At 42.7% G+C, this 12,034-nt stretch overlaps 1 protein-coding gene across 1 annotated transcript; it reads right to left on the bottom strand.

Annotated features, from left to right (window-relative positions):
* Window positions 1-8,670: 8,670 nt before the first annotated feature.
* On the bottom strand, window positions 8,671-10,175 carry C2CD4A (C2 calcium dependent domain containing 4A). Its single transcript, XM_007126697.3, has 2 exons — window positions 10,114-10,175; window positions 8,671-9,898 (listed from the first exon to the last, which is right to left on the bottom strand). Exon 2 carries the CDS (start codon window positions 9,848-9,850, stop codon window positions 8,726-8,728), a length of 1,125 nt encoding a protein of 374 aa, XP_007126759.2. The 5' UTR covers window positions 9,851-9,898; window positions 10,114-10,175; the 3' UTR covers window positions 8,671-8,725.
* Between the last annotated feature and the right edge of the window lie 1,859 nt (window positions 10,176-12,034).

The following is a 12,034-nucleotide window of genomic DNA, read 5'->3' as shown; positions in this document are numbered from 1 at the left end:
AGGCTCAGCGGCCATGGCTCACGGGCCCAGCCGCTCCGCGGCATGTGGGATCCTCCCAGACCGGGGCGCGAACCCGGTTCCCCTGCATCGGCAGGCGGACGCGCAACCACTGCGCCACCAGGGAAGCCCTATGATAGTTCTCTTTTATCCAAATTGATTTTAAATGACTAAATTAATCGCTTTGGGAAAGAAACTCAATGACTCTTATGAAACTTGAAAACTATTGAATTGGCACTGAATATTTTTTAAATTCAGATGTTCTAGGATTTTTTTAATGAACCCATATATTTTGTAGTTATCTTATACCGAGATAATAATGGTTACATTACTTTGAAATTCTGCCCTAAATGGGGATTTTGCCTAATTGTTATTGCTACTTTTTAATAATTAAAGTAAAACTGTCATCAATATTCTCGAGGGGACTGAGGTACATGGTTGTAACAACACGTAGGTAACAGAATCGAAACTTTGTAAAAGGTAAAAAAAAAAAAAAATAGAAACTTTGAGTATATGTTTCCTTCAAAAGGTCCTCATATGTGCAAGTTTTGGCAAGGATGTAGGGCAAACAGAACTCTCACATGTTGGTGGTGGGAAAGTTAAATGATACGACCATTTTGTCAGTTTCTTAAAAAGTTATCACGTGATGATTCATCCATCTACTCTAGGTATTTACCCAAGAGAAACGGAAGCATATGCTCACACAAAGTCTTGTACATGAATAGTCACAGCAGCTTTATCCAGAAGAGTAAAAGAATGGAAACAATCTAAATCTCCATCTATAGGAGAATGAATGCTGATTCTGGAAGTCTAGCTTCCTAAATGGGGTCAGATTTTCTTTTTTTAAAATGTATTTTATTGAAGCATAGTTGGTTTACAATGTTGTGTTAATTTCTGCTGTACAGTAAAGTGATTCAGTTATATATATATATATATATACACACATTCTTTTTTATATTCTTTTCCATTATGGTTTTTCACAGGATATTGAATATAGTTCCTTGTGCTCTACAGTAGGACCTTGCTGTTCATCCATTCGGAGTTAACTTTACTTTAGCTTGGAATGAGCTCCAGTATGTAAAGAGCATGGAAGCTATCATTCCACTCTCACAAGAAAAAAGTCCTAACTGAAAATTCATGACTTAATGACTTTTTCATCAGAGATTTGAGGTAGCAAAACAAACCATCACTCTGAAATCTGGAGAGACAGACAGGAGCATGTGGAGAATCACAGCCAAAATCAGACTGAGTAAAACAGAAGCTGCTGGAGCCATAAACTGACAGGAATACTTAATTTTGACAAATTGCTGGAGCTTGAGTGTGACTAATGTGTAAGTGAGATACTCCTGGGATCCATAGTCTTGGAGGAGGGGGGCTTGTGGCTGATATACTTTCATATCCAAGAACACCACCAGGTTCCTATGGTGAAGAGCTAAGCAAAAACCTTAGTACTAACCCTTTTGAAATACTCCCAGTACATTCTCCATAACAAAAGACTACCCTACAGGGAAAAAGACCTGACCAGAGCCTATTGACTTGGGGGAAAGGGTAGTTACCCAACTCCAATCTTTCCATCCTTTCCATCTCATGTAGGGGGAAAAAAGTAAACAGATAAACACAATAAAACAACAACAGCAAAACATTTGTGAAGTTCACAGCTTAGGTACAAAGACCCACAAAAGGACTGAAATTTAATCATGGTATTATAGACTGCTTCCCCACCCCAATATTTACCACCAAATCAGTGTAGGGCCCCCATATAACAACACTGGGTAACAGCTGAAAGAGCTGCAAGGCAGATACTCTATTTAAGAAGGTGATCTTAGAGAAACCCAAAGACTACAGATAAGACAAGAGTAAGAACGCTAAAGGAAACTGAAGCCTTAGACACCTAACGGCTACAGCAAACAATAAACACAGCATAACTCCACCAGGTAAACTTAACCCTCACACTAAAGGCCTATTTACCTCAGTTTCTATTGTCTAATACATTATACCTAGCTTTTAATTGAAAAATTACAAGGCAGGCTAGAAGGTGAGAAACAGTCTGAAGAAGCAAAACTTTCAGAACCAGACTCAGATTAACACAGATTTTGGACTGATCAGAGAATTTAAAATAACTGTGGTTAACATGGTAAGGGCCCTAATAGAAAAAGTAGATAACGTGCAAGTACAGATGGGTAATGTAAGCAAAGAGATGGGAAAACATCAAAAGGAAATCCTAGAAATGAAGCCCTGTAACGGAAATGAAGGAAGGCTTTCAAGCGTTCATCTCTAGAATGAGTACAGCAAGGAAAAATCAGTGAGCTTTATGACATGTCCATAGAAACTTCACAAGCTGAAAAGCAAGGAGAAAAAATAATGAAGGAAAAAAACCCAGAACAGAATACCCAAGAACTGTGAGATAATTTCAAAAGGTGTAACGTATGAGTAATTGGAATACTAGGAAGAGAAGAGGTAACAGAGCAAATGAAGTACCTGAAGTTAAAAATGGATGAGATTTTTCCAAAATGAATGACAAATATCAAAGAACAGATCTAAGAAACTCAAAGAACACCAAGCAGGATAAATCCTTTAAAATAATCTATACCTAGGAATATCACATTCAAACTGCAGAAAGCCAAAAACAAAGAGAAAATCTTGAAAGAAGCCAAACAGGGGGAAATACCTTACTTATAGAGGAAAAAGGATAAGAATTATATTAGAATTCTTGTCAGGAATCATGCAACTAGGAAGCCAGTGAAATGAAATATTTAAAGTAATGAAAGGAAAAAAACACATTAAAGTAGAATTCAATATCCAGTGAAATTATCCTTCAAAAGTGAAGAAGAAATAAAAATAAACAAAAATTAAGAGAATTCATTGCTAACAAATCTGCCCTGCAAAAAAAGTCATAAGAAGTTCTTCAAGAAGAAGAAAAATTATATATGTCAGAAACGCAGATTAACATAAAGAAAGGGAGTGTGTCAGAGAAGAAATAAATGATGACAAAACGAAATATTTTACTTTTTCTTAACTGATTTGACAGATAATTTTTTCAAAGTAACAATGGTAATAATATTTTGGATGATTATAGTATATAGATGAACGAAATGAATGAGAACAATGTTATCAGAGATGAGAGAGAGGTATTGGGAATGCTCTTTTATAACATACCTTTACTACCCACAAAACAGTAGAGTCTTATTTGAAAGTGGATTTAGAGGATGTACAGTTGTAAATGTATACTGCAAGCAATAGGGCAACCACTAAAGAAATTTTTTAAAGAAATATAATTGATATGCTGCGAGAGAAGAGAAAATGGTATCCTATAATATGTTCAATTTAAACTAGGCAATGCAGAAAAAGAAGGGAAAGGAAAAAAAGAAACAAATAACAAGTGCAAGGGATAGAAAATAGTTACAAACAGGTGAATGAATAAAACAATTGTGTTTTATCCATTCAATAGCTCTTCATTCAGCAATATAAAGGAACACACTACTGATATGGGAAAAAATATGGATACATCTCAGAATACTAATGCTAAGTGAAAGAAGCCAAACCCCCCTCCAAATATATATTTTTTCCATTTACATAAAATTTTATAAACTGCAAACTAATCTGTAGTGAAGAAAGCAGATGGTTCCCTGGGGACCAGAGAGGGGACGTGAAGGGGGTAGGAGAGAGGGATTACAAAGGAACATGAAGAAACTATTAGGAATCATGACTGTGTTCATTATCTTGATTGAGGTTTTGGTTTCATGGGTGCATGTGTATGTCAAAACTCATGAAATTTTGTACTCGAATTAAGTGCAATTTATTGTATGTCAATTGTACTTCAAAAAAGTTTTTAAAAAATAGCTCACATGAGGAAAGATGGTGAGGTGGAAAAAGCAGTGAACATGGAGCTTTGAGAGGTCTGTAATTAAATTCATGATTTACTTGCATGATCTCAGGCAACTTATTTAATTCTTCTGAATAGAAGTGTCCTTCTCTGTAAAATGGACACTGTCTCTGTCAGTTAAGATTGTGTTCATATATATCTGAAAACTTAGCAATGGCTGAAACAAGTAAAGGATGTATTTGTCTCATGGACATGAACTTTGGGGGTAGGCTGTCCAGCTCTGGCATGGAGGATCAAGTGATGTTACTGGTGAACCAAGATCATTTTACTGTCCTTAGTGATGGCTGCCACTCCTCAGACAACTTGTGTGTCCCAGGAGGGAGAGGGAGGAAGGGGAAGAGGCACCATCAAGTGACTTCTCCCCATCTTTCATCGGCCATAGATGAGTCGCATGGATATCCTTAGCTGGAAAAGGGCCTGGGAAGGCAAGTTTTTGTTCTCTAGCCTCTATAGCACAGAAAAGGAAGCAATAAGGGATTGGATTGTGCGTTGAAGGAGCCAACCTACAGCATCTACCCCAGGTACAATAAGAGTAACTAGCCCAAACCGGTCGTTGAGAAGATTTAAGCATATAGAGGATTAAAAATTTGCTTGAAAACTACAACATTGCAAACAAAACAAAACAAAACAAAAAACATGTTGCTATTTGCTTCCTAATGTCCTGAAGGCCTAATGTGACCAGAGTTTGTAATCCTCTCAAATTAATGCCAGAGCCATCATGGCACCATAATAAAATTCTTAGCTATGGGATGCACGGTAGTGAACACTGCGTTTGTAAACCCCATGGGCTGTCTCAGGTCAATTCCATCTGTTGAACTAGTAAACTTGGAAGCAGAAGATCTTCTACATAGCAGGGCTGAACCCCACAGGAAGTATTTCTCACTAGTGATAACATACTAGCAGAATTCCTAGGAAAACCATTGTCAGGTTCCCCTGGGAGGTCAGAAGTCCCCAGATCAGCACACTGGATTAAAATATGATAGCAATATGTACATGACCATAGAAAAGAGGCTCAGTGTTGGATCCTCATACAGGTTTTTTTTTTTTTTTTTGCCGTACGCGGGCCTCTCATTGCTGTGGCCTCTCCCGTTGCGGAGCGCAGGCTCCGGACGCGCAGGCTCCGGACGCGCAGGCTCAGCGGCCGTGGCTCACGGGCCCAGCCGCTCGGCGGCACGTGGGATCTTCCCGGACCGGGGCACGAACCCGCGTTCCCTTCATCGGCAGGCGGACTCTTAACCACTGCGCCACCACGGAAGCCCATACAGGTCTTTCTTAACCATCCAATCTAAGGTGCCCCTTCACCCTAGTCACACTCTTTCCCATTAGCACATTTAATTTTCTGAAGCACTACTAAAATTATTTGTTTGTTGTCTATCTGCTCCCCTGCCTTTGAAAACTTAATTCCATATGAGCAAGGACCTTTTGTGTCTTATTTACAGCTATAAATCTAGAATCCTGAATATGATAGGTGTTCTAAATTAAACTTTTGGATACCTTTCTATCCACTTATATATTTTTATTGCTTTAATGTCATAGAGATCACGTAGTACCCACGTTTTGCTCTGTCTTTCAAATATCTTTGGCCAAAAGGGTATTTTTACCTAGGTCCTGGGGATGGATATGGGGAAAATGTTTAGAATTGTTGAGTGTGGGTAAAAGAAAATTAGATTCTAAAGAAACAATCTTCTAGGCAGATTTCAGTCATATTAAACTAGTATTTTAGGTGTAGAATGAATTATCTTTGTAAGACTAAGTGACAAAAATGATTTGATTATAAATTTGTACTTAACACTATTTAAACTGACATATTTCCCATTGTTGTATAGGGTTTTTCTTTGAATATGTTCAGATATTTAAACCTAAAAGAGACAAGATTGTGCTGTGTCATTTGTGGAAAAGATATAGGTACCTAAAGCCCAATGGGAAACATGAGAACTCTTAAAGCAGTTTTCTGCAACCAACATGCTGTTTGCCACACAGGCCCAGCTTCATTATTACTGGGAAAAGTTTTTTTTTTTTTAATCTAAAATATTTTGGCACCTTCTTTGCTCAGATAGCTATATTTAGTTATTTTGTGATGTGACACTTCCTGTAATCTGATATTAGCACACATCTTCAAGGTCATTGGGTCCTGGCATTAGACTCGTTGAGATGGTCTAATAGGAAGAAGATAATGGGCTTCCCTGGTGGCGCAGTGGTTGAGAATCTGCCTGCCAATGCAGGTGACACGGGTTCAAGCCCTGGTCTGGGAAGATCCCACATGCCGCGGAGCAACTAGGCCCGTGAGCCACAACTACTGAGCCTGCGCGTCTGGAGCCTGTGCTCTGCAACAAGAGAGGCCGCCATAGTGAGAGGCCTGCGCACCGCGATGAAGAGTGGCCCCCACTTGCCACAACTAGAGCAAGCCCCCCCACAGAAACGAAGACCCAACACAGCCAAATAATAAAAAAATATAAAAATAAATAAATTAAAAAAAAAAAAAAAAAAGAAGATAAACTCACTGACAAAGCACAAGAGGGATCCACTAGAGGGCAGAAAAATGCAAATCAAATTTAAATTTGCCCCCAGAAAGGCTGCTACTGTATGATCACAAAAATTTGTACTGAAAGTAAGATTTCTTAAATGCAAAAAATTCAGATTAGATCAGTGATGTAAAATAATTTATGCACAAGTATTTCTCCTTTCTTGGAAGTAGTGGTCCAAGAGCAAAATGAAAATAGAATTGGTTTCAGTCTCGGCTCTTTCACTAACTGCGTGATATGGGGCAATCTACAGTTTGCCTCTCTGGTCCCCTTCTATGATATGTGGATTTGTACAAAATGATTCTTAGCATTCTTTTCAACTCTAAAGTTCCATGGTTTTATAATTAATGATGCTATTTAAGTCATTTAAATCTTGTTGATTAGGCTATTACATTATTCAATCAACCATAACTTGACATTAGTGCAGATTCTGTTTGGAAATACCCACCGTTATTTCATGGAAAACTTAGGTCCCTGATATGCATTGATTTTCCTTCTTAGTAAAATTACACTTCTGCCCCCAAACTGTTACTTGTATATAATCTAGTGACAATAGTGGTTGCAATGTTGTCTGCAATAAATTTTATGATTTAAGCTATCAATACAATCTGTTTTTCTTAAAACAAACAAACAAAAAACCCCACAATGATCTTGGGCATACCCAGGTTGTTCTCACTCTCCATTTATTTTCCTTTTAAAGCACTACACATGTGAACTCAGTATTAGTTACCCTACCAAACTTCTAAAATCATTAAGAAGGTTATATGTGTATGTATATATATATGTATGTATATTTTAAAAAATCATTGGCTTGAAGACCAAGGAAACTGTGACTGAGAGTAGATAAAAGAGCATGTTAAAGATCTGAACTACTGTGATGTCATCATTCATTTGGTCAACCATTTTGAGCTTCTGGATGTGATTGATTTTGACGGTCAATTAATTCAGTTACTCTTCGCATTTGTTCAATGAATGTCATTATAAATATCTACCACAATAACCCATTTTCAGTTTATGCTTGAGCTGTTATTAAAACTGAAACTCTTTTCTAAGTAGCATTTTTCACGAGCACCAATGGATAAAACTGTCAGCAGTTTAGTGAAAGCAGAAACCATTTCTGAACTCAGACTGATAAAGTAGTCATATTTAACAGTGCACCACATATTTAAATATTTTCAACCCTCATTTAGGACACATTTCTCTCCTATATGCCTAAGAAAGGAAGAAATATGCCTGGCTGGCAATGAATTTGAGGGATGAAGGAAAATCATCCTTTAAAACATAGTAAACCTATTATTACTATCAGAAGCCAGAGGAGGTAGAACAATGTTACAGGTACTCTTGACTCTGCCCTGGTACATTAGCTCATCTGGTGCCCATAAGGCTGATACCCCTTTTTCTATGACTCTGAAGTCTTTAGCTTCTGCCTCAGTCAGTCGTAGACCCAGCTCATCTCAATGCCTGAAGTCAGTAGCTTGAGATGATAAATCACTCATTTTAAACTATTTGCTTTTCTATTAGAGGGTGAGAAATGTGAAGAGACCTCAACCCCAGAGTCAACAATTTCAGATACAAGATGCAGTTTCACGACTCTAGTAAGATGAGCCTTTCCGACATTGTAGTGTTACTAATACAGAGTAAAGAGTAAAATACTGATTACCTAGGTGCAAATCCTGCTTTTGTCTTTATTCTGTGCCTCCATATCCTCATTGTTAAATGGGGATAGCTGTACCAATTTTGTGGGTTGTTTTAAGAAATAAGTTGATACTTGTAAAACTATTATAATTATTATTTAAGCTTATAATATTAAAATGGTTTCACTTTTTCCTATGCTTTTCCAGCAAGATGTAGCCAAGAGTATCAGATTGGAGCTCCTACTCATAATTCACTGTTGACCTTGAACAAGTCACTTCTTCTTGGTCTCATTTTCTTATTCAGGATCTAAAACAATGTTTCAAAAGTAATACATGTTCTAAGATTCTCAATGGATGTTGTGGAATGAACAAACTTCAAAATGAGGATATTGGAGCAAATAGATCACCTAGAAACCCTCTAATTTTAATACTTATGTGATTCATTATCTCTCAATAGTACCATTGGCTATCTACATTGGGAAACACCACTGCAAAACAGCATACCATTTACTTAAAAAGAATATTGACAGCATGTACACAAAATATAACACGCTTTACAGTGGTAATTAATCCAGTATTATCCCTGCCAATACTAGACTGAAACAAAGGCCAGAGTAGAAGAACAAAAACACGTTTATTTTGTACAAATCGGCTGTGTCCGAGGGGCAGAGCAGGGGCAGGGCGCGCCCTCAGAGGAGCAGGAGGGGGCCCAGCAGCAGCTCGCCCTGGCCCAGCAGGCGGCCCCGCTCCAGCCCGCGGCCCCGGTTCTCGGCCTTGACGCGCACGGCCAGGCGGCGCACCTCGTCCTCCGAGAGCCCGTCCAAGCACAAGTCCTGCTCCAAGACCGCCCGGAGGCTCCGCCGGACCACGGCGCCCCGCGGCCGGCGCGTCTGGCCCGGCGGCTGCAGGACGAAGCTGACGCGGCAGCCGACGGGGGCGCGGGGCTCGGCGACCCCTCCGGCCGGGCCCTCGGCGCGGAGCAGCCGGACGCGGAGGCGCCCGCTGTCCCGACTGTACTCGACGGCCAGGCGCAGGGCGCCGCCGGCGCGGTCCAGAGTCACGGTGCCCTCGGCCTCCAGGAGCTCGGGCCGCGGGTCGGGGGGCGGCGGAGGGGACGTGGCGGGGGCCTGAGCCGGGGACTGGGAGCCGGAGCCACGCTCGTCGTCGTCGTCCCCGTCCCCGCTGGCGACGGAGAGGGCGCGGGCCAGGCCGCTGCTCCTCTGGGTCCGCAGCGCGCGGCGCAGCAACCCCTCGGGAGCGCGCAGGAGGCGGTGGCCGCGGGGTCGGAGAGTGAGCGCGTCCAGGTGCGGGCGGGGGCCGCCGAGGGCCGCCGGGGGCGCAATGGGGGCTCTTCCCGGGGGCTTGAGGGGGGCGACTCCGCCGCCGCCGCCGAAGGTGCGGGCCCGGGGGCGGAGCGCGGGCAGGAGCGGGGCGGCCCCCGGGGCCCCGAGGAAGAGCGACTCCCTGCGGCGGGTGTGCGGGCTCTCGAGCAGCGCGCAGAAGCCATAGGCTGTACGCGCTCGGGGCAGGTGAGGCAGCGAGAGCGCAGCCTGCGAGCGTGGGTCCCAGTCCGTGCGCTCCGCGCCGTCGTCTGTCCCTGCTTTTTCGCCCCTGGTGTCTTGGATTGCAGCCAGGGTCGGGCAGGGCGCGAGTCGCGGTGGGATGTAGAACTCGGGGATGCAGTCCGGGGTGAGCACGTTTGCGCACCGGCAGGGTCTTAGGGCAGTGGCTCGGCCGGCCTGATCCTGGAAAAGCCGGTTTCTGTCCCGCAGGATGTGCTCGGGTCCCAAGCGGAGCCGCTCCAGGCACCACATCAGGCAGCAGGTGCCGGTTCCAGAGGAACCTCTGCTGGAGCTGGTCAGCTGCAATGCACAAGCACACACGGATCGTCATAGTGAGCCCTGCAGGGCGCAGCAATGCCCGTCTCTTCTTTCTACTCATGGGGTGCTTCCTCCTGCCTCCCCTAGACCAGGCAAATTGCCCCTCACGCTGCTGTTGCAAATGTTTCAGTGTTTCCCTGACGGTAAAACAATCGTTCTTCTCTATTCTGTAGTACTGTACAGTTTGGGTTTGTTACCTTAATCTAGACCTGTCCTCGCTGGCTTAAGGAGGAGATTCTCAAAATGTTTGCCTCGCGCTGTCCTCGGTGCCAAGTGGCACTATGCTTGTTCAGTAGTTTCCTGAATCTTTGGATTATTGCATTCAAATCCTAATAGAGAATTAAAATAATTATTAACCTTTCCAAGATATTCGGCTTGCTCCCCGCTTAAAGCGCAAAGAGCCTCAAACGAGTCCCTGGGGGAGTTAAGCAAGGCTATAGGTCTCTCATAATGTACCTGGGGTCCAGCGTCATATAGGTCTCCGCACCGATCCGCCTGGGGCACCAACCTCTAGAGGCGCACAGCCTCTGGGAAGATCAAAGCTCGTGCGGCGGGGTTCTGTACAGCTTAAAGGCAGTCGGCTTTAGCCTTTATACCTGGGGCCTGGGACGCCCGCCAGTGGGCGGGCCGGATTGGCACTGATAGGTAACCTGACGATAGGCCTTCCAACTTTCCCTCTGCCACGTGGCTGGATCCGCAGCGCAAATTCTAGACAAGCAGTTCTTTTTCTCTCCTGCTTCAGGTAGGGATGTTTCTGTTTACTCACGTGCAAAAGAGGGCTAAGTCTTTACTATATGGCAGAGTCATTGTGAGGATCGGTGGACATAATGAGTGTGAATCACAGAAGCACTCTACACCCACCAATAAGAGGAGATAGAAGTCGAATCTGTCTTATTCTTACTTACAAATCTGTCTTATTTGGAGATTCCCCCCAAATCCAGCCTTTAGTTTGACCAGCTTTCGAAGTTCTTTACCTACCTTCTGGTTTTCTGTTCTGATTTTAAATCGTTTTTGTTTGTTGATTACAAACCACTGTGGATACAGGGAACCTTATGGGCTGCTGTAAATATTCTGTATCTTGATCTGGGTGGGGTTACTGGGGTGTATCCATATGTAAAAAAAATTATCTAGCATACACTTAAGATTAGATATAAGATTGTGTCTTATACCTCAATTAAAAAAATAACCACCCACTTCTCAAACCTTGTGCGCTGATGTTTTAATTGGGAAAATATACTCCTGCATACAACTGGGCTGTTGGAACCATCCTTTGACGGCACCTTTGTAGGCTGTGCCCACCTGAGACATCCTTTTCCTCTCTTTTGAAAACTGACCTGTGTTCACTTTGTAAGAGACCTGCTTCCAAGTAGCTTAGGTTGAAAGAGATCTGAGGCATTTTGTTCAGCGTTTGGGTGTACACTATTTCTGCCTCAGATACCGCCTTGCAAACTAATTGCTTATCCAAATGATGTTCAGTAAATTAAACTGAACTCATGCAAAGGTGATTTTAGGATGGGGCATGTGCATTTTGTTTCCAGGATATATACGTACACAGCCACTGTACTTGATGATTTACATATATTCCTGGAATAGTCACATAAACCCTGCAAATTATGATTTTTCCTAGTAAGGTATCCAAGTTCACATAATGATGGGAAATGGAAGAAAAATACATACTGATGGGCATAAATGAGTTGTTTTGGGGATTAAACAACTCTAATAAGGTAAAATACTTAGCACTGTGCTTGGAACATGGTAAATGCTAAATACATATAAGCTGTGATTATTATTATCATTAATAAAAATAGAAGGGAGGGACTTCTCTGGTGGTGCAGTGGTTAAAACTCTGCGCTCCCAATGCAGGGGACATGGGTTCGTGCCCTGGTCCAAGAAGATCCCACATGCTGCGGAGCAACTAAGCCCGTGCGCCACAACTACTGAGCCTGCGCTCTTAAGCCCGTGCGCCACCACTACTGAGCCTGCGCTCTAGAGCCCGCAAGCCATAACTACTGAGCCCACATGCTTCAACTACTGAAGCCTGTGCACCTAGAGCCCGTGCTCCGCAACAAGAGAAGCCACCGCAATGAGACACACACCGCAACGAAGAGTAGCCCCTGC

Source organism: Physeter macrocephalus, chromosome 11 (genome assembly GCF_002837175.3).
Source record: "Physeter macrocephalus isolate SW-GA chromosome 11, ASM283717v5, whole genome shotgun sequence".
Taxonomy (NCBI): domain Eukaryota; kingdom Metazoa; phylum Chordata; class Mammalia; order Artiodactyla; family Physeteridae; genus Physeter; species Physeter macrocephalus.
Note: the sequence above shows the minus strand (reverse complement) of the source record. Positions and strands in the feature narration are given on the sequence as shown.